The sequence below is a fragment of the Aphidius gifuensis genome, linkage group LG4, assembly GCF_014905175.1.
Source record: "Aphidius gifuensis isolate YNYX2018 linkage group LG4, ASM1490517v1, whole genome shotgun sequence".
In the NCBI taxonomy this organism is placed as follows: Eukaryota; Metazoa; Arthropoda; class Insecta; order Hymenoptera; family Braconidae; genus Aphidius; species Aphidius gifuensis.
In genome coordinates, this window is record NC_057791.1 from 18,302,611 (window position 1) to 18,325,477 (window position 22,867).

Genomic DNA, 22,867 nt, shown 5'->3' on the forward strand with positions numbered 1-22,867 from the left:
TATATATAAATAAAAGTCATAATGATTTTTTAAATTTTTTATTTTTAATTTGATTTTTTTTTATAACAATTCCAAGATGAATTTGATTTTTCCAATTTTTCTTTTTGACTTAATGGCTTGAGATGAGCTGCTTGAACCTGTTTAATATATAATTATAATTATTTATATAAATTTTTTTTTCGATTATTATATTTAATTTTTTATTTACCATCTGTCGAAATTGCTCGTACGTTGGGACTTTTTGTTCAATGGCCCTCAGCTTTGCATCGTTTTGAAGATCATATAAAGTGTCTTCATTCAATGCTTTTTGGAGTTCTTCTTCAAGATCCTCAAGATCAAGTGGTTTATTTAAAAAATCCATAGCAATGAATTTTAATATTAACGTAAGTTGCAAAAGAAAAAAACACAATTTATTATATACTTGCAATAATTTTATTGCTGCTTGTATTTTTTGCATATATCTTGTTGAATTCGATGACTCGTTTCCAAGGATACTCCCCATTGATTTAACTTAAATAATACTTAAATTTATTCTAATTATTATTATTTTTTTTTTTTTATATAAAATTAATTAAACCACTTGAATTTCAGTTAAAAAATCTTCCTTTAAATTATTCATTTTTTCCATTCGTTTTTTATATAATCTGTCATGTGTTCTTTTCATTTCCAAGATTTCTTTCATGTCTTCTTTATCTTCTTCCTAAAAAACAAGAAATAAAATAAAATAAAAAACAATTTATTTATAAAAGCTGCTTTTATTTTGCTGCAATAAATATTAATTCATTAAAAAAAAAGATTGATAATTTAAATAATAAAATATAAAAATAAAAATTGTATTTATTTAAAGTTGTTATTTATAATTAAATTATATATTATGCAGACTTGCCGATTGATGCAACCGCAGTACAAGGGCTCGTCTTCCATCTGACATTGGCTGTGAATAATCCATGAGTTTTTTTAATCTTTCTGCTGGAGGTACACCTCTCTCAACAACCAACACAATTCTAGCCCACTGTAAGTTAATTATTATTTATATATTAAAATTTTTATTAAACTATTATTTTTTATTTCAAGTTTATGTTTGTTTTATACACTTCAATTAATCATGCAATCAATATATGTACTTGAATTAATTTCCAAGGCAACAATAAAAAATATATAATAATATTTAACAAAAAAATATTCGACATTTGTTTATCACCTGTCGTTGCCATTCATTTCTTGTTTCTGCAATTTTTTGATATGTATTTCCCATCATAGCAATTAACATATTCACCAACAATATTGCCACAATTGCCATGTAAACAACAAACAGACACTAGTAAAAATAAAAACAATAATGAATATTAAACGCTGATTTTATAGAAAAAAAAAAAAAAAAAAGAAAAAAATGATGCTAAACTGTTAAATTTATAGTGACAAGTTAATGAACCTTGCCTTGGCCTCTATCTCGTGTTCCGTTCTTTCAAATGCTCCATAGTAATCACCGAAATTCGTCATGCTCATGAGGAACATTGCCATTACACTCTCCATAGGTGAAGGCATTGGATTACTCGTTGAATCATCAACTCCCTCAGGTGTTTGAGGATTATCAAATGATAAAAAAATTATATAGTACGCTGTAACCAATAATAAAAAAAAAATTATAATCTAAAAATACTCGTATCAAGTATTTTAAACATGTATCAGCAATCAAACACTGAACTTAAATTGCAGGAAAAAAAAAAATAAATATTTAACTACCGATATCGTAAACTCATTTTGAGATAAAATTTCAATACTCTATTACTCTCTCAATATTACTGATAAAAAAACATAAAAAATAATCTAAATTTAATTTAAAAATAAATATAGTTAATAATAAATTAATATATTAATCTGCATTTAAATAAATAGTACTTTTTTTAAATCATTTAATCGATGACAAATTTATAAGTCAACTTGTTTTTTATTTATTTTAAATACCAACATGTGTTAACATATGCAATTGGATTAAGTAATTTTAGCATTGAGTCAATGACACATTACTAGTTTACGAGTCGATCAATCTATGTTGATCAATAAAAGAAAAATTTAAATCCAAGTTGTTTATAGTTGGAGCATTTTTTTAATTTACTATTGTACTAATGTCGTGTATTTTTTTTTTTTTGTATATTTTATTATTTCAAGAAATCTTGATGTCATGATCCATGGACACTCATTATTTTGGCCTTGACACAAACAGCATGCAACATCACTGCAAATGCTTTGCCAAAGATTAAATCATCGTTACACCTAACTGAACATACGGTGAGTACATGCAAATACAGACTAAAAAAAATATAAAAAACATGTCAGTGTCAAGAGGCGGATGAAAGAAACTGTTCGTTAGACAAACATGCAGGTCATTGCTTTAATAAAATGCATTTGATGAAAATAATTTAAATGTAAATTATTTTTTTTTTTTTTATCATAAAGCTTATAATTATTTTGACCTAAATTTAATGGGATTCTTTCTTTTTTTTTTCTACTGATTATATTATTAAAAAGGTCTGTGTTTTTGTTTAGATTATTATACTTTTTTATTTATTTATTTATTTTTTTTTTTGCTTTGCCACACGTGACGTTAAACGTTGGTATGTTAATGCGTTGGTGGAACTCAGTTATTTCTGGTGAATTGTGATAAATATATAAATAATTTATAATGTATATTACGAGCAGTGAAATACCAAAGTGATGATGATGATTCGTTATAGATCTGCTATTTTCATTGACCAAAACATACGTGTTATATTTATTTATTTTTTAAATTTACTTATCAAGATTTTTAAATACGATATTGCTTTAAATATACAAATTTTAATTTAACAAAAAAACAGTAAAAAATTGTCTGCAATATATAATTAAAATAATTTTAAAATTTGTGCTTTGAATACTGATGACGTGTTTACACAAATTTTCAGCTAAATAATATGACATTTTAAATGCGGCAAAAATATATATGCTTTTGTTAAAATTTCTTTTTTTTTTTTTTTGACCTTGATGGGTATTTTAAATTTTACAAAAAAATAAAAAATTCAAATATACTTTAATTTTGCAATATTACTGTTGTTTATATTAGCCAAAAAATATAAAAATAAAAATTCAACATGAGATGAATCAATTTTCAATTGAAAAAAATTTACTTGTTTATTTAAAGCCAAAAATTTATCAAATCAATATTTTAATTTTTAAAAATTCTTACTTGAATTTTCATGTTTATATTGGAATTTTTTTTTCATAGTAAACAATTTATTGGCTAATATAGAAAAATATTATTTTATCTATTTTAAAATTAGTTTTTCTCGAGTAATTTTTTGATGTAAAGATAGTGTTTTTTTTTGTTTACTTTACCTTGTGAAAATCCCATGACAAATACAAGATATATCGAGACAAAACGTAACAGATCTCCCATAATCATTCTGTAAATCATGACGACAAATGGACCAACTGTTTTAAATCCACGACAAAAAAATAAAAAATAAGGTGCAGTTGTTAGCATTACAACAACAGCTAGCATATCTTCAGCTTTGTCGGCACATGATAAACGTAAAAATGGAAATGACATCAGTATACAACAAGATATTAGAAACATAACACGTGAAGGTGCTGTCATCTGCGCCAATAATAAATATATAAAATAGATTAATTCATAAATCTAAAAATATAAAAATTAAATAATTTAAAAATTAAACTTACTAAATTTTCGATAAACATATTGAGACCTAAAAATCTAGCTTCTTTAAGAGCAGCAACAATATAAAGAAATGCACCAAGTTCCATAAATATTTCAGCAGTTAAACGTATTTTTTCTGTTGGTGAATTTAGCTGCATTAGACGACAATCACCAGCCAATTCTTTCCACCTGAAAAAAAAAAATAATAATTCAATAAAACAAAGCAAATAGAAACGAAAAATAAAAATAAATAAATTACCATTTTTCTTGGTTCATAATAACTCGAAAAAAAGAAGATGAAGTGGTAGTATTTATGCTATCATTAAATTTTATAACTTGAGTTTTATTAATATCCATAAATGTATCATCAAATAATGAATCATTTAAACTTGAAAAATTAGAATTTACAAACATTGATGAATTTAAATTATCTTTAATATTTAATGTTATGTTATTTGTAAATTGTGTTACTAAATTATCAATAATTGTTGATGTTAAATTTTGATTCAGTACTATTTTCGATGTCAATGTTGATGCAATTTGTCGAATAGCTTCATTAAGCTGATCAGACATGTAAAGATCAACACTTGTATCAGGTATTGCTGATGTTGTTGTTGATAATGTTGATGAATCAGTAGTTGCTGTTTGATTATTTGATGTTGATGCTGGATTTGGACCAGGACGTAATGTAAAACTTATTAATGATATAATAAAATAAAAACAAAATAAAAAAAATTGCTGATAAAATCTGTAATGCATAATTTATATTTTATTATGTGGTTAAGCAATTAACTATTTATTTTTATATACCTTGATTTTATAAATGTATTCCATTTAGCATTTAAAAGATCTACAAGTACTCCATCCATAAGTTCCAAGTGTTCATCTTTTTCCTTAAAAAAAAAACAAAAGAAAAGACAATAATTAATAGATAAACCTTTGTTTAATTTTAATTGATGTTATCATTCGAAATTTACTCCAAAAACTACTAAATTTAAAGCTGAATTGTTATTAATTGTTCCAGTAGTGACATCAATTGTGTCAACTTGTGATAGTGGATATGCTGCACAAGTTATACTACCAATTTGCCAGTAAATTTCTCTTTCAATATTCATAATATGAAAAAACATTTCAACTGTTGCAAGTCTTGCTGCAAGAGTAAGTGGTGTCAAGTGTTGATTGTTTCTCAGTGATAATGATGCTCCAACTTCATATGCCATATTGAATGTTGCCTATTTAAATAATCATCAAGAAGTTTATTATTGAAATTTAAAATATTAAAAGTATTTAGTATAATTAATTATGATGATGATGATAATATTGTACCACTTTTTGATAGATAACAAGCATATGAAGAACTGTATTTCCATTTGTGTCTTGTTTATCAGGATCAGCACCTCTAGCTAACACCAAACGATAACACTCTTCTTGTCCAAGACATGCTGCAAAACTCAGTGGATATTCACCCCAATAAACATATCTAACAATGAAATTACATTTTTTTAAAAATAAATTTACCAAAAGTTTGTATTTGCAATGTTTTTTTACCCATTGTAATTTGTCTCGGGAGTTACAGATACCCATTCATGATCAAGACTATCAGTTCTTGATGCTTTTTGATCTTCTGGACACATAAAATTTCCAAAGCATCGTTCATGAACTTCAGCACCAGAATCTAATAAATATTTAACCATTGCTGGATCCTCATTTACAATGGCAATATGCAAAACATTTTCACCTGAAAAGAAATTATTTTATTAAATACATTTCGAATTTTTCAAGCGATAATTATTTACCATAGTATTCATCACTTATGTAAATGTCATTGATAAGTTTTGGGTAAAAACGTAATAGCCTTTTTGCCAAATCAGCGTGAATTGCTGTTGCATTGAGCATGCACAAATGCAATATTGTTTCACCAACTGCACCACGTTCATGTAGATACCAGCAAACTTCTCTGTACATTTTTTTATCTAAAAATATTATTCAATTTATTATTCACAAATAAACAAATAAATTATTTAACCATACTTATAAAATTACCAATTTTTGTTTCGTCTACAATCTCATCACCAATCTCTTTAATAATATCATACATTTCCGGATTTTCCAGAGCTTTTAAAACAGGAAGCTATAATAAAAAAAAATTATATAAATTATATTTTAACATAACAAACATAAACACTTGAAAATAAAATAAATATTTAAAATTAAAAAATAATAAAAGTATAAATATTCCAAGAAAATTTCCAAAAATAATAATGCAATTTTAGATTTTTTTTTTTAAAATAATTAAAATGAATGTTTATTCATGGATCTACTGATTATTATTTATTTTTTTTTTTTACTTAAAATATTTCAGTGTGATTTTTTTTTAAATTTTAAAAATATCTTTCACGTATATTATTTATTATTCTTTTGATTTTTTTTTTCTATACCAATTTATGACGTCCACGTTCTTTGTTTCTTAGTAAAATAAGTTTACTAATATGAATCCAAATTCCTCGTCCTTTGTTGTATAAAAAAGGTTCAACTTTAGTTCTAATTGCATGATCTAATTCAGCATATTGTTTTGTTTGAGTTGCTCGTTTCATCATGTCCACTAAAAGACCACCACCTATAATAATAATGCAAATATGAAAATGCAACTCATGATAGTGTCAAATAAATCTTGATAGAAAAAAAAAAAACATAAGAAAATGTTTATTAACATTTATCAAGTACTTGAGAAAATCATTGGTACATTATTAATTTTTTTTCAACTAATAATAGTTTTAATTTTTGTATGTTGCAGTTATGAAATTGATCAGTTAAATTGTAATTTATTTTGTAAATTCAATTATTTCTCTCAAGTCTATAAATATATTTCTCAACGCCCACATTTATCTATTAGTTGAAATAAAAATACAAATAAATAAAATAATTCAAATTGATCTAATGTATTAGCTAAAAATAACAAGAATAATTTTCAATTAATTTTATTAATTTTTTTTCATTTACCTTTCAAGTCAACCAGTTTGTAAAGAACAATTGACGAAGTATCTGTTTGTTTTTTTACACTACTCACAACATTACTTTCAGTATTACCCATTTTTTTTTAATTCTCGAAACTTTTGTATTGTTTAATTTATTAATTTTTTTAATATATATTGTTTGTTTAATTTTTTTTTTATTTGATAAAGTGGTTTTTTTTTTTAGAGTCGTTGGTAACACATGTTTTTCCTTGGCTACAGTAATATCGATCAAACTTCTAGAGTGTCTTTTTTCAAAATTTTATTAAAATCCTTTAAACCCTATTAGAAATAAATATATTATTTTTCTTATTATAAAAATGAAAACTGTCATCGGTCACCCTGTGAGGATTTAAGGAGCTACATATTTTTTTTTTGATCTACAAAAGTTGGAAATCGCTTCTCCACACTTTTACTATTGTAAAATATATTTAAAAAATTAAAAGGGAATAAAAATAAAACAAATAAAATGCTTATAGACTCGGAGCAAATTATATATATAAAAAAAAAAAAAAAATAAAAAAAACTTTGGCGACCTTATAAAATAAAAATAAATAAAATAATCAAATAAAAAAAAAACAGGTCATAAAATAATACAAAAATAGATGCAGGACAAATTTATATCACTTGACCTCATTTTTTTTGTTTTTTTTTTTTCACTTTTTATCATCATTGTGGACTTATTTTGTCAAATCAAATAATAAATTTAAAAAAAAAAAAAAAATGCATTTATATTATTATGCTTTTTTAATTTGAAAATAGATTTTTAAGTTTCATTGGTTTTTTTTTCTTTCTCCAAATGAAAATTTCTTTATTTATCATTTTGTCACGTTTTAAATTTTTTTTAAAACAGACAAATTGAAAAAAAAACACAAAAAATCATCACAAAAATTATTCTCTAAATAATTTTAATTATTTTTTTTTTTATCATTCTGTTATTGTCATTATAAATTAAATTCAAGCCAGACAAATTATCACCATTTACTTGAAAAAAAAAAAAAGAAATAAATTTACTAAACGATACAACATTAATTTTTTGCTAATTAAAATTTTTACACTTTTAAATTTGTCTAGAAATTAGTGTCAAAACTGTCTGTAATTTTTCGATCATAAATAAAAAACTACTATCTTTTGCAAATATGACTCATACATAATTAATAATTAAAAAAATAAAAAACAATAAAATAAATGACGTAATTTATAAATTTATATTTGCAAAATTTAAAAGAAAAATTATTTTGTTTATTTAAATATATTTATGTATAATTTTTTTCTCCACAAAAAAATATATGAATATATTTAATTGCAGTGTAATTATCATGATTGTTTTATGTTCATTTTTTAGAATCGATGATCAAGGCCAATGGGAGTGATGCGAATTTCGAGGATAACAAACAAGTGGATATATTATCCATCAATATAAATAAAAATATGACACAATTTAAAAATGCAAGTTGAAATTATTATTCAAATGTAACAAACATAAAAATTTAAATTTACATTATAAAAATTATTTTACTTTTTAGTATGCTGAAAAAAAATTAATCTTACAGTTAACTTGATAAATAATATATGAAAAAAATTGAGGTAAACATAAAAAAAAAAGGTAAATTGACTTTTTGAATGTTTACATTTTTGATAAACAAAAGCTTGGCAAGGTGTGTGTATTTGTATTTATGTGATTCAGTAGGCAATCAAAAGATAGAAATTATGTAAAGAAATAAAAATGCGCTTGATATAATTGTGAGGCAAGTTATATTGCGCGGGAATAAAAGGACGTAACGTCTCGAGTGGTTTTAAACTAAATTGTGATACACAGTCTGGCTTTGAGTCTTAGTTTAACTTGAGCTTACCTCGAGTAATATCAACTCATTCAGTGTAGTTTGTGCTTTCGAGCTGTTAGCATAACAAGCTCATTAATTAATTATCAATTTTAAATGTCAAAAATTACCAAAAATTTTATTTATTAATTTATTTGAAAATTACAAAAAATCTATTCATTTAAAACGTTTATTTTTTTTAGTGATAGTCTGTTTTTATTTTATTGTCTTTATTATAATTTTTTAATGTGAGTAATTTATGTATTTATTATTATTGTGTATTGTGAATTAAAATAATTTCTTTTGATAATTTTTTAAAAATAATTTACAATTTTATTTTTCTTTTTTCTATTGTTTTTAATTATTTATTTAAATTTTTTGTTTGTTATTGTTTTTTTTTATTAAAATATTTGTAATTTAAATATGTCTATTTATTTGTAGCAATTTTTGAAATAAATAATTGTGTGTATTTAAAAATACACGTTGTTTTTCATTGAAAATTTAATATTAAAATTTATCATGATAGTAATTAATTAGTAAGCTGTAATTAAGATCAATTATTCAACTGTCAATTTGAAATATTAAAAGTATTTTTAAAAATTTCAATATAAAAAAAAAAAGAATTTATTAATTGAAATTGAATTTTCTAAAAATACAAATTTAATCTTTGATATGCAAAAAAAAATTGAAAACCATATCATGCTATTTTAATGTGACACTTGATATTTTTTATTCAGCTTTTAATGACTCATTAAATATAAAAATTCCACATTCTTACATCACATTTCATTCAAAAAAAAAAAAAAAATTTATTTCAATTTTTTAAGTCCACTTTTTATGTAATTAAATTAAAATAAATTAATTTGATAAGTCAAGGTTTCCATATACTCAAATTTTTTTTAAAGATATGTCACAAATGTCAAGGGGTTTTCAATTAAAATATAAAAAAAATCTATTAATATTTTATCAATTAATTTTAGTAATAATATGTCTCGAAAAAAAAAAAAAAAGAAATAAAAACCAACAAAAAAAAAAAAAACATTATCTACTCCGGAATGTATGATATTTGGAATTCAAGATTCGATGCGTCAATATTGGCAAGTTGCGATAAAAATCAAAGCTGATTCCAATAAATAAAACAAGCAAAATAAAAAATAAATAAAATAAAATTTAAAGAATTATATTTAAAGTAAAAGAAAATTCTTCTTTCTCAACCTATATTTTATTTAGTAAATTATAAAATGAAAATTATTATAAATATAAAAATGCATGCAGTTTAAATGATGACATGTAAAGCATCATCATTAAATTTACCTCGGTGAATCAATCACATGGTATATCGATATGATTCTATATTTTACGTCACGTGTGGTATGACTACTATTTCTATTTACTATCGTATGAATCGATCTATCATGATGCGGATGTTGCGTGAAATAAAGGTTTTCATTTATTCGACGCGCTAATACATTTCTCAATCGTGTTTCACTTAAATTAACTCAACTCATGAAATTAGCATCAATTATTATTACCATTAATTATTAATAAAAAAATTTAAATATAATTTCAATATACTAAATCATTTATATACCTTTAATATTTTATTAAAATATAAAAAAAATTAAAAAATAAATATTGACATTACACGGTTAATGCTTTGTAAAAGAAATTAAACCATAATTAATTAATATTTATAAATAATAAATGAACAAATTATATCAATTGTAGGTTTTTTTCCATTATTGATTAATAAATTATTTATTAAATGATGCAGAGCAATTGATAATGAAGGTAAATGTCAGCATAAAACAGATAAAGGTTACATAGCAAACTACTGACAATTGAAATGATTTCTAATAACTCATAAATCACATATGTATATCGACGTCATCATAGATAAAATCTGAGATTAATTTGTACACAAATTAATTGTCGTCATGTTTGAAAAATAAAAATATAAATGTAAATGAAAAATAACTAAAAATAGAAATGAATATAAAAATAAAGATTAATGATATTTTCATTTCATTTTTTTATAAATAAAAATAACCCAATAAATAAAATAATATAGTATTTTTATAAAAAAATATAGTTGTTAATATAAATTAATATTTTAATTGTTATTACATCATAAATATGTATATAAATAATAATATTCTGAATGGAAAGTGAAGTGGTCAAGAATTTGATTTGCTGTAAAACAACTGTACTTATTTTATAATGATTTTATTTTTATTTTTATTGATTTATATACCATTTTTGCATTGGCTTTTTCATTAAACAAGAGTTAAATACCCTAACTTTCTATGTGAAATGTTTTTTTTTTTTTTTTTTTCTACTTTGTTATGTAAATATAGAATTTTATATTTTTATTATTATTTTTTAAGTTGTTTTGATTGAATTTAATTGATGTTATTTTTAATAAATTGTTTTTTTTTTTTTTTTCAGAATGTCAAACAAATTTTATTTACCAGGAGTGATGATAATATTTTCACTTTTTTTGGTGATTAAATTTGTCAATGGAGATCCAGATTTTTCAGGGCTACCACCAGGACCATACTGTGCCAGATATAATTATGGATACTGTTGTCCAGGAAGAAAAGATGATTGTAGTGCTCCAATATTAAAAACAACATGTTACTGTGATGATTTTTGTAACAGAACGAGAGAAAGTGATTGTTGTCCAGACTACTGGTCACACTGTCGAGGAATAAATCTTCCTGATCCTGATGGACCAGAGCCAATTAGAGGTAAATTATTTATCAATCACAATATAATTATAAAAAATAATATACAAAATAATTATGTTAATTTATACACATCATAATTTATAATCAATTTTTTTTTCTTTGTCATATTTTTTCTAGAATGTTTTTTCAATAATAAATACTTTAGTCATGGTCAAACTTTCAAACAAAACTGCAACACTTGGTAATAAAAATAAATCATCTTTTTTTTATTTATTTATTTTTATTTGTTAATTTATTTATTTATTTTTATTTTTAGCAAATGTTCATCACTTGGTTTACGTGCTGAAGTTTTATGTGAAGAAAATCGTTGTTTAATAGAAAATGATCTTTTAGCTGAAATAAATAGTCAAAGTGATAATTTAAATTGGCATGCTGGTAATTACAGTGAATTTTGGGGTAGAACATTGAATGAAGGAATTGAATTACGTCTTGGTACATTAAATAATTCAAAAACAGTTAATAAAATGAATCCCGTTAAAAGAATTTATGATCCTGATTCATTGCCAAGAGAATTTGATGCTAGATTAAAATGGCCAAGAGATATTTCTGGTGTTCGAGATCAAGGATGGTGTGGTGCATCTTGGGCTCTTTCAACTGTTGATGTTGCATCAGATAGATTTGCATTAATGAGTAAAGGTTCAGAAGATATTGATCTAAGTGCTCAGCATTTAATATCTTGCAATAATAGAGGTCAACAAGGATGCAAAGGAGGATATCTAGATCGTGCTTGGCTTTTCATGCGTAAATATGGGTAAATGTTTTTAAATTATTATATATTATTAATTTATTGAATGTTAATTAATATTATTTTTGTATAAATTACAGATTAGTTGATGAACAATGTTACCCATGGATTGGAAAAAATGATAAATGTAAAATTAAAAAGAAAACAAATCTTAAATCAGCTGGTTGTCAACGATCAACAAATTTACGTCGACATGAATTGTACAAAGTTGGTCCTGCTTATCGTCTAGGAAATGAAACTGATATTATGCAAGAAATTATTACATCAGGACCAGTTCAAGGTAGGTTTTTATTTATCCCAATTTAAATAGAAAATTTCGTATCAATTAATTATTGATTTGTTTCTTTTTTTTTTTTCGTTCAGCAACAATGAGAGTTCATCAAGATTTCTTTGTATACAAAAGTGGAATATACAGGCATTCACGTCTTGACAAAAATTATCCATATGGATACCATTCAGTGAGAATATTAGGCTGGGGAGAAGAATTTGTGGGAAATCAACCTCCAATTAAATATTGGGTTTGTAAAATAAATTTAATAAAACAAATGTAACTCTATAATTTTAAGAACTTGAATTTTTAATTATTATTTTTCTTGTTTTTTAGATTGTAGCCAATTCATGGGGATCAGAATGGGGAGAGAATGGTTTATTTAAAATTCAAAAAGGCATTAATGAGTGTGATATCGAGTCATATGTACTTGGTGTATGGGCAAAAATAGTTTAATATAATAAATTAATTTTTTAATATAATAATTTAATATTTTATACACAACATAAAGCATTTACTGATAAATTAATTGATCATTTAATTAAATCAGAGCTTAAAACAATCATGTATCATGTATCAACATATATACATCATCCTGATTTTCAATCCAGAAAAAAAAAAAAAAAACACGAGCAGATCTAGTCATGTATTTCAATGTGACTCAACATAAAAAGATTTGATCATCTGACTTTTTTTCTTTCTTGAATAATCCACAAGTACTGTTACCATATCAACATACAAAATAAAAATAATATTAAAAAAACCATTAAATATTGAATGTAACAGTTAACGTTAATTATAAGTTTGCCAGTTATCATATATATTAAATGTAAATTATGTCTGATTAACAAATATAAAGATTTATTTTAATAATTTGTTTTGATTATATAAAAATTAGTTTTTATTATCATACATTAATTTAAATATATAATATGTATTAAAAATAATAATTAGCATCATTTATTAAAACGAAAATTCAAGTTTTTCATTGAATTGATTTAATAATTACTTCAGACACTTGTCAATTGACGAAATAAATTTTTTTCGTCGTTTAAATTACAAAAAAAACAATTAAATAAATTGAACAATGTATTTGATCATCAAGTTTGTTAACTGTTGATTTAATTTAACAAGATTAATTTAGTGAATAAAAATGAAAAAAAATAAAGAACATGTATTCGTTAAATTGTATTGCTAAAGAATGTACGCCATTACGTTTTCTACTATGGCTTGATGAAATAATTCGTGGCAGCCGTGTTTTCATATAAAATTCTTATATCAAAAGAGGGATGTTGTTACGTGATTGGCAGATCCCAAAATTTTATTCCTACCTTTGTCTATTATTTTCCTAAAAAGTCATTGCATTGGCTTGAGGCTCGTGATTTTATACAGTGACCCTAATAAAAATAGTTTATAACCACCCCTAGACTAGTTAACGTCATATGTATTTCACCTCTCCTCTCTTTTTTTTTTTTACTTTTTTATTTTTTTTTATTTTTACCTCCTGGTGATCATAAAATTCCTTTCTTGCAAGATGACGAACGGCACCTTATGTGTATGGTTATATTTCTCGACCCTTTTTACTTTATTTTTTTTTATTTATATGGCTATTTTTTTTTTTTATTATTATTTCCATTCATGAAATAGCATAACAAGACATCGTGGGATATCTTGCCATAAATCAAATAAATGAATGATGATTTTTGATATTATATTATATTTTTTAAATAGAAAAAATATGAGAAAAAATTTTTAAAATATCTGATATTGTTAAATCTATATACAAAAGTTGAAAACCGGCACTCTTTACTGGCCATGTGAGTAGTACCATATTGGAGATAATAATTTAACAAATAATTTGAAGTGAAATATTTAAAATATATTTATATCATATACAAAATTATATAATATTAGACAACGAAATCTTGAAACGACATAGGGCAGAGATTTGTGAATAGATGAAGTCTGATAATAGATACAGTCGATAGATACTCTCTAGATATTTCCGCGGGAGAGAAGCAGTTGCAATCGAAACACAATGAATTCCTAGACAAATATAAAATATTTTTACACAAAGTATTATATTTCAAAAGATTTTAAAGCATTCAGTCTATGATTGAAAACATGTTTTATGCATTAAATGCTCTTATAATAACCGTTACCATTATTACAAAAAAAAAAAATCGAAAGAGGTATAAAAAGTGTTGATTTTTTTGTTGTAAACCGTCGGTTAAGGCAATAAATTTTTTCAAAGCGTAAACTCTTCTTTAACATGGTTTCATTTAAAAAGAAAAATTATATCAATAGATGTTTTTTGATTTTTCACTGTAACAAGTAGATATAATATTCACGATGGATTCAGGCATAAATTCTTTGGAATAAATTCTATTATTATAAATTGGTATAATTTTTCACAACAAATAAAAATAAATAAATAAAATCTTCACTGTTTATTTGAATAAACAAAATGAATTTATTTATTTTTATAAATCATTAGGTTTTATTATGGATTTATTGAAGATATCATTTTTTCTCCCATCTTGATTTATCCCTTAACCTTCTCCTGTAATTATTTTCATATAATTGGCTCAAAAAAAATTATATCTCAAAAAAGAATGAGTAAAAATGAGTTTATATCTGAACCTACCCCAATCTATCCCTGACCGATCACGTAAAAAATTATAAAAAAAATCCTACATCATCTTTATTCATCCCTTAACCACCTCCAGTAATTATTTCCATATAATCAGCCCTTTATCTGATAAAAAAAAAATTATACTGGTAAACAACATTAATAAAAAAATTGAATAATTAAACCAAAACAAGTAAAAAATCACTAATCATATGTCTCGAAGAGAGGCCTCGTTTTTCTTTTTACAGCAGGAAAAAAAATAATTTTACATTTTCAAAATAATATTTCTATACAATATTATATTATTATAATATCCAAATATACTTTTCGTCTTTTATTTTTTAGATAAATTTACAATACAAGTTTTGATGTCAAAAAATTATTGAACACTCTAAATAATTTTTTTTTTCTTCAACGCTTCAAATAAAATAAAATCCGAATTATAATTTTAAATATCATACTCTAACAGACACATAATTTAAACATATATACATGTATACATTTATTATATGAAAAAAAAAATTTTTTTTTATGACTATTTAAATTTTATAAAATTAGGTGATATATTTTCAAGCTATAATTTTTTTTATATCATTAAAATAGCGTCTTAGTGAACTTGCAAATTTATTCAAAGTTATATTAAATATATTCGTTGAATTTCAAAAGTGGAGTTCTTCCTGTTTGAGTAATAATAAAAAATATAGCAATAATAATTTTTAAAATACGTTATTTTAAAAGAACAAGCACAATAAATTTTTAAATAAAAATTTTCATATAAAAATATAGTTTATTTACAGTAGTTAATAAAAAAAAATTGCGTACAATTATATAATTTGTAAAGCTGACTTTGAACCACCATATCATATACTCTCATCTTGCTTGGGTACCCCATAAAATATATACGAAGGGTGCGACCCTTAACGATCCAATACCATACCTTGTCACAGTCGTTAGAATTTGTTACCATGGATACCTTGCATCTATGTCGTTTCAAAGTTATGGCGTCCATGGGCGTGGTGTTATTTTTGATTGGAAAAAAAAATTTACTTTCATCTCACGAAATGGGATTTCATTTTGTTATATACACTTGATAAATAAAAATTTAACATTAAGTTTTTTTTTAGGGCAAAGAAAAAGTATAAAAAAAAATAATAATCACACAGAACAACAATTAATTGATTATTATTAATAAAATATATTTCAATTCTAATAAAGTTAGTTTAAAGATATATACTTGTTTAAATTTTGATTAAATATTTTTACATAGAAAAACATTTCTATTTGTTGTAAAATATAAATGATATTTTTTAATATTAATTTTTTTTTCAACGACGAACTTCATTGAGAGCTGTTAAAAGTGGATAACGTTCACCACAAATACCAGTTGTATCATCATTATCAATTGCCCAGACCATACCACCACCAAGTTGTCGATTTTTAATGTATTGAACTTTTTCATTAATCGATCTGTGTACATTTATAAATTTTAAATATTAATTTTTCTTTTAAATTTAATTATAATATATATTTATATCAAAGACTTACTGGACATTATCAAAGCTGACCCACTGATTGCCATTGAATGCATATGGTGTTTTGCTTGTATCATCGAGTTGTAAATTCCAGCCTTCATTTGATATTTTTTGGCAAATTTCATAGTAACAAAGTGAACCTGCTGCCTGTGAAAATTCACCAGGATCTCCTGCCCCAGAGGCTGGTGCTCCAACACCATTGTTATTTGGATCAGCTAGAGTCCAAGATTTTCCATAAAGTGGAACTCCAACAACTAATTTATCTGGTGGACAGCCTTGATCAAGCCAGTAACTAACAGCAGCATCCTAATATTTATAAAAATGTATATTTAATAAATCGATGACTATTAATTTTAAAAATAAATATTTATAGACTACTTACTACAGTCAATTGATCATTTCCATAAAGACCAGAATGCATGCCAGTTTGCGATTCCCAACTTCCATGAAAATCATATGCCATGAGATTAATAAAATCAAGATATTGACTTATTTCATTAATTCTATATGCTTGAGATGCAGTGCCAATACCAGCAGAAACAGCAGCTGATAATTGATAATTTTTTTGTTGAGTTGAAAATCCTTCTTTTAAATCTCTAACAAGAGCAACGTAATTATCAACATCTTCAGGAGTCGATCCATCACGTTGTGTTGGATATTCCCAATCTATATCCAAACCATCAAGGTTCCATTCATTCATAAAATTAATAACATTTTGAACAAATTGTCCTCGAGAAGCTGCATTCGAAGCTAATGGTGAAAATTTAGTTGATGCCTCAGACCAACCACCAACTGCTACCATTATATTGACATTTGGATTAGAATTTTTGAGATTTCTTAATTTATCTAAACCATCAGCACCTCTGGCTGGTGCAGTGATACCAGAATCACCAGTTAAATCGACAAATGCATAAATTACATGAGTACAGAGGTTGGTATCAACATTGTCGATATCAAATTTTCCAGGTCCAGAACGCCAAGCAGTCCAATCAGCTACATAGCAAACAACTTTTTCTAAAAAAAAAAAAACAATTTTAAAAATTAATTTTATTTACTTACAATAAATTATGTAAGAAATGAATATCCAAATAAACAAGACAAGTATTTTTATCGCTTGGTAATTTGTAAATAAATATTTTAAAAAAAATATGCAAAAGTAAAAAACACAAGCAACTGTTTAAACTCACTGTCAGCTAATGTATTCGTTGACACCGAAAGAGTGATTATTGACACTAAAAGAGTGTATATTGGCATTCGCATTGTAATTTTTTTTAAAATCAAAAATTATTGATTTACAAAAGTGTTATGAATCAGTTTTTTATCACGATATATATAGTGCAACGTTTTCAATAATAGTGTCAATAATTTATGATGCTACATTTATTTGCACTGATAATAAAACTTGATATTTATACTCACACATAATAATTATATACCTATTATTTATGTATGCGGAAGTAGGATAAATAGTACGATTAAATTTCGCATAGCACAAAGCATCATTAGGCGAGTATTCAAGACTTGCATCAATTAATACATTTTGTTCAATTAGTGACAATTAAGTAAAAAAAAAAAAAAAATACAAATACCAATAATTAATTAAAAGCGAAAATTAGTAAAGAAATATTTCATTTAGAGATATAGGTAAACAATAGCAATTTAAATTTGATAAAACAAATAAATATTATTATGTAGAAAAAAAAAAATATACAAAGATAAAAATATGTATAACATATAGTACAAAAAAAAAATATTGTAATTGAAATGACCATGTGATAACAATTACGATGCTTTTAAAATTCTTTCTAGTATCTAATAAATTATTATTGAGGAAAAAAAATGTTTTCCTCATTTTTTTTCATACAATTATACCCGGAAAAAAAATGTATTATTTATTAAGTTTTATTCTTAAATGAGACAAGCGTCGTATACCTCTGGCATTCATATTTTTTTTTTAAATTATTGAAGCCCTTTCACACCTTGAAGCCATTTAGAAAATAATAAAAAAATGACTGGCAGTTGCTTAGTTTATTATAAACATTATAAAAAAAAAACAAAAAAACAAATGGAGGAAGCCACATTGTTGACTTTTTTATTTTAAATAAACAAATATGCAATTTTATATGGAAATTTTACGTAGATTTATTGGGTAAAGAGACAGGCTGATAAAGCTAATAATATTTAATTTATCATCCACCTGAAATGACAAGCTTAATTAATTCAAAGAGCATTTAAATATGACTCGCAAATCACTGTTTAATAAAATTAATTAATTTATTTAAATATCTCTAATATTTATTCATACAATGCACCTGAACAAATTTTCAATAAAGTATAATACAGCTCAAAATCCATAAACATGCACAGTTTTATTTTTGAATTGAGGTCAAAATGACAAAAATAAAAAAATTATTATTTCTAATTATTACTTACTTTGTATTACAAAATGTAAAAAATTCCGAGAGTTCACCAACAACTGGTTTATCATTTATTTTTAAAGTTGGTATGATGGTAATGAAAAATAATAATTATTTTGGAAAAGACAAAATTCCATTGGGTTCAAGTATTCTTGAAGTATCAAAAAAAATTGATAATCTTGAAAGAACAATTAAGGCAACATCAAAATCAAGCATACGAGAAATAAATCGTTTAATTCAGTATAATCAAATTATGAATCAATTTGATAAAAATTTAAATTACGTAGACAATATGTATGAACAATTTCAAAAATATTTTTCTGGTTTTATGTATGAAAAAAATACATTATTAGATTTTGCACGAAGTTGTACTTCTCATGCAAATAATCAGCTATTAAGTATATTAGATTCAATTCATCGTGCTGTTGTTCCAAATAATTTAGCAACAGTTGGACTTTTTGATGCTTTAATTAATAACCGTCAAACAAAGGTAATTATCGCCGAAAAAAATAGTTAATATTTTTATGATCTTCAAATGTTTATTAACATTTTTCTAAATATTTAATTGAAAGTGTTTTGAATATACAGGAAGATGCTCTTATTTGCAACATCACAGCATCATTGGAACAAGAAATTTACGGTGTGTATGGTATGGTCAGCTTAGCCCAGGTAAAAGGTTACACAATGGCTCGTTTTTCATATGAAATATTAAAAACAATGGAACAAGGACAATTCGTTTACGAAGTCAATGATTTAATTGATAAATTTATAAACGTTGTAACGACAATTGGAGTAAAAGCAACAAATATTATGAGTATTGCATCGAGAGATATTCGTCCATGTGATCCAGACAATCACAAACAAGGTGAAACATATGAACAACTTAATAAATTTATACAAGGCTTTGTGACAAATGAAGTATCACTAAATTCACAACATACATGTGATAAAACATGTGAAAGTTATAAACGAACATCACTGTATCCTTATGAAACAGTACCTTCAAAAGGAATTCATAATTGTCAAGGTTCACTTCATGATTGCTTTGAAGAACTTGGTACAACAATGTGTCCACCAGTAAGACAATTATTTTTTCATTTAAATAACATTACATTAAAAGTTAATGAGAAAATTTTTAAATACAGAATAATGATGCAAATAATGATAGACGATATGGTGGCTTCAAGGGTGTAACAATTCTTTTAAAAAAAGACGAACCAGACAAGGGTGATGTTACAAAATGTTCTAAGCATGGTAATACACTTCATGAAATTTTTGGTAATGTTCAATCTGGATACCTAAATGTTTGTTCAGTTTGTATGTGTCTTTGTGATGATTACAATAACATCGAAACAGCTAGAACATTTAGTTTAAGAAAGGTTGAAACTAATATCGTTGAAAATTTGTAAGTAATTTTTTATAAATTAATGAGTTTTGTTTTTATTGTATTTTTTTTTTTTTTTATTAAAGGGTAATAACAGGAATAAAATTAGTTAAGAAAAAAAGAGTATTTTATATTCAAACACTACAAGGAAAATTAGAAGCTGATGGAAAAATTTTAAATACAAGTTTGCAGTGGGTATCTGTTGCAGATGTTGATTATAAAAATCCAAATGTATCAAAGTCTGATTATCATACGTTAAATTATGATGAACGATCTGTTAATTTAGATACATTGGCGTCTCCTGATGGCTATGCTATGACAGGTGTGAGCCAATGATTATATCAAATTAAAATTTAAATATAAATAAAATTTTTATATATTTTTTAATTGAATAAATAATAAAAACTATTGTATTTAAAGGTATAAGATTTTTGAAAATCAAAGGACATTTGTCACTTGGAATTAAAGTAACACCATTTAATTTTACAAGTGGATTGTTACAAGGAGATGAAAACAGCGAGTGGATAACAAATTCAGTTAACGACAGGTGAAATTGATTTGAAAAATTAATTAATTCTTTCTTTTTTTTTTTATTGTAATATTGTTTTTTTATTTATAAATTTTAGATCGGAAATTGTTATTTCAAATGCTGGTATTCCTACACTATCACGAGATGAAAATATAATACATATGGAAAAAAATACATTTGTTAAATTTGGATGGAGTGATTATTTGAAAGATATTCAACAAACTCCAATACCATTTTTAGATATTCAACCAGTTGTTGCAGATCCTCCAGCACCTCTTTCAGGAGCTGGAATTTATTACAAAGGTCAACCAGGTTTTGGAGGATTTGTCGGTTTAAAACTTGTTGCTTACAGTTACATTGATCTAGTTACAACTAAAGTTGGAGAATAATAATATTGTTCTTTATATAAAAATAAAATTTCAAAAATATGGTTTATATATTTTTGAGCAATAAATACAAAACCGATATGACATTTGTCACTTTATTAATAATAAATTCTTTTTTTTTGTATCATAAAACACCAAGAGAAAAATAAAAAATAAAATATCGAAATTATTTTAATTAAAGTTATTATACATACAAATTGATTGGCAATAAATCATAAATCCTGAATAAAAGAAAAATTAACAAAAACATTAAAAAAATAAAACAATAAATTAAAATAAATTAACAATTAAAATTAAATATTAAAATTAACATCATAAAGTCCATAAAATTTTTTAACAAACTCTTATAAATATCTTTATCAATAAAAATAAAAATAAATTAATTATTACTTCATTAAAATTTTTAATCATCATAAAATTTCAATAAAATTTTTTTAACAAACTCTTCGTAAATATCTATTATTAATAATAAAAACTAAAAAATAAATAGAATGTAAATTCTCGCAATTGAATTACTAATTAAATTTTATTTTACATTGTATTAATTAGTGAGTTGTTATTAGTGATTTATTAATTAACGAGTTATTATTAATAATTTATAATTAGTGAGTAATTTAGTATGTTTAATCAATAAGTCTTGTCGATTTTTATTTTCATTTTTTTATTGTTATCCCCACTCTATGGCTGTTTAATTATTCAACGAGATAAGTAATTAATTTGTTAATAAATAATACTAATTATTGTTTTTTTTGTTTATTTAATAGAATTGGTAAATAATGATCATTACGGCTAATAAATATTGCATCAAATGGTATCGCTTGCAAAAAAAAAAAAAAACAACGCCGAGCAATAAGAATGGGGAAGCCCCCTATGACGTCATTTGTTTGTGGACACAAAAATTCACCATGTCATCGTCAACAAGCGCCATATCATGTAAGTCAATTTTTTAAAATATTTTTTATATTGTTTTTAATTCATGAATCGTCGATGAGATTTAAATTCGCTTTTTCATATTAATTTTATTTTGATGAACAGTGCTTGACTCCAAGTCTCACATTATATTTATTTTTTTAAAAAGATCGGAGTAAGTTGTTGGACGCGTGCGCTTGTGTACACAACTATTAAACACTTACATTTATGTCTTTCATAATTGACTTGGTGAAATGAAGAGAGTGACTGAAAAATTAGCTTTAACGATAATAAAAATGCTATTTATTAACACTTGAAACGATACACGAGATTTGACTTGGTATATTCTAGTGCGACATTGCCACTGTTTTTCAGGCATACTCATCAGGACGTTGTTGACTAAAAAAAGAAATGAAAACCGACGGTATAAAAAATTATACTGTCAAGAGCAACAAAACTATTTGAAAGATAATTTATTATTAATAAATAATAACGCAAAAAAATATTTAATGACACAACCAACGAGAGATTTTATTATTTTTTTTTTTTAACGACATGAAACATTGACATGAAGATTTTTATTATATAAAAAAATTAAACGTGGATAATTATTATTGATGAAAAAACGTTTTAAAAATTGAAATAACTTGTTTAAATTTATTTTTTTTTGTTCTTGATTTATATGACAAATATTTGGGGTTTTATTTTTAATGAAAATTATAGATAAATTGTTTTATTGAGTTGATTGAGTTGGGTTAGTTAATAATGAGATATCGAGATGCACTTAAAT

At 24.2% G+C, this 22,867-nt stretch overlaps 5 protein-coding genes across 5 annotated transcripts; 2 read left to right on the plus strand and 3 right to left on the minus strand.

The window, feature by feature from the left end:
- Positions 1–86: 86 nt before the first annotated feature.
- LOC122854013 (coiled-coil domain-containing protein 103) lies at positions 87–561 on the minus strand (the record flags this gene model as incomplete). The annotated part of the gene is made up of 2 exons (XM_044154425.1): positions 209–561; positions 87–137 (listed from the first exon to the last, which is right to left on the minus strand). Coding segments are annotated over exons 1-2 (345 nt in total), but the record flags the coding sequence as incomplete, so codon positions are not given.
- LOC122855423 (transient receptor potential cation channel subfamily V member 5) lies at positions 561–6,798 on the minus strand. The gene is made up of 15 exons (XM_044156761.1): positions 6,695–6,798; positions 6,133–6,311; positions 5,738–5,825; positions 5,491–5,667; positions 5,243–5,432; positions 5,021–5,174; positions 4,672–4,926; positions 4,505–4,587; positions 3,954–4,442; positions 3,718–3,883; positions 3,373–3,634; positions 1,438–1,619; positions 1,202–1,318; positions 887–1,012; positions 561–700 (listed from the first exon to the last, which is right to left on the minus strand). Exons 1-15 carry the CDS (start codon positions 6,783–6,785, stop codon positions 572–574), a joined length of 2,688 nt encoding a protein of 895 aa, XP_044012696.1. The 5' UTR covers positions 6,786–6,798; the 3' UTR covers positions 561–571.
- LOC122855424 (tubulointerstitial nephritis antigen-like) lies at positions 911–13,106 on the plus strand. Its single transcript, XM_044156762.1, has 9 exons — positions 911–1,014; positions 2,170–2,289; positions 8,051–8,773; positions 10,974–11,275; positions 11,393–11,456; positions 11,532–12,026; positions 12,101–12,300; positions 12,384–12,538; positions 12,625–13,106. The coding sequence occupies exons 4-9, from the start codon at positions 10,975–10,977 to the stop codon at positions 12,742–12,744; spliced, it is 1,335 nt and encodes a 444-aa protein (XP_044012697.1). The 5' UTR covers positions 911–1,014; positions 2,170–2,289; positions 8,051–8,773; position 10,974; the 3' UTR covers positions 12,745–13,106.
- Positions 13,107–16,245: 3,139 nt separating this feature from the next.
- On the minus strand, positions 16,246–17,712 carry LOC122854014 (chitotriosidase-1-like). Its single transcript, XM_044154427.1, has 4 exons — positions 17,640–17,712; positions 16,835–17,466; positions 16,466–16,758; positions 16,246–16,387 (listed from the first exon to the last, which is right to left on the minus strand). The coding sequence occupies exons 1-4, from the start codon at positions 17,710–17,712 to the stop codon at positions 16,246–16,248; spliced, it is 1,140 nt and encodes a 379-aa protein (XP_044010362.1).
- A 1,248-nt stretch (positions 17,713–18,960) lies between these two features.
- LOC122854015 lies at positions 18,961–21,171 on the plus strand. The gene is made up of 7 exons (XM_044154428.1): positions 18,961–19,163; positions 19,236–19,359; positions 19,458–19,946; positions 20,015–20,274; positions 20,340–20,575; positions 20,674–20,800; positions 20,880–21,171. The coding sequence occupies exons 1-7, from the start codon at positions 18,961–18,963 to the stop codon at positions 21,169–21,171; spliced, it is 1,731 nt and encodes a 576-aa protein (XP_044010363.1).
- The last annotated feature ends 1,696 nt before the right edge of the window (positions 21,172–22,867 follow it).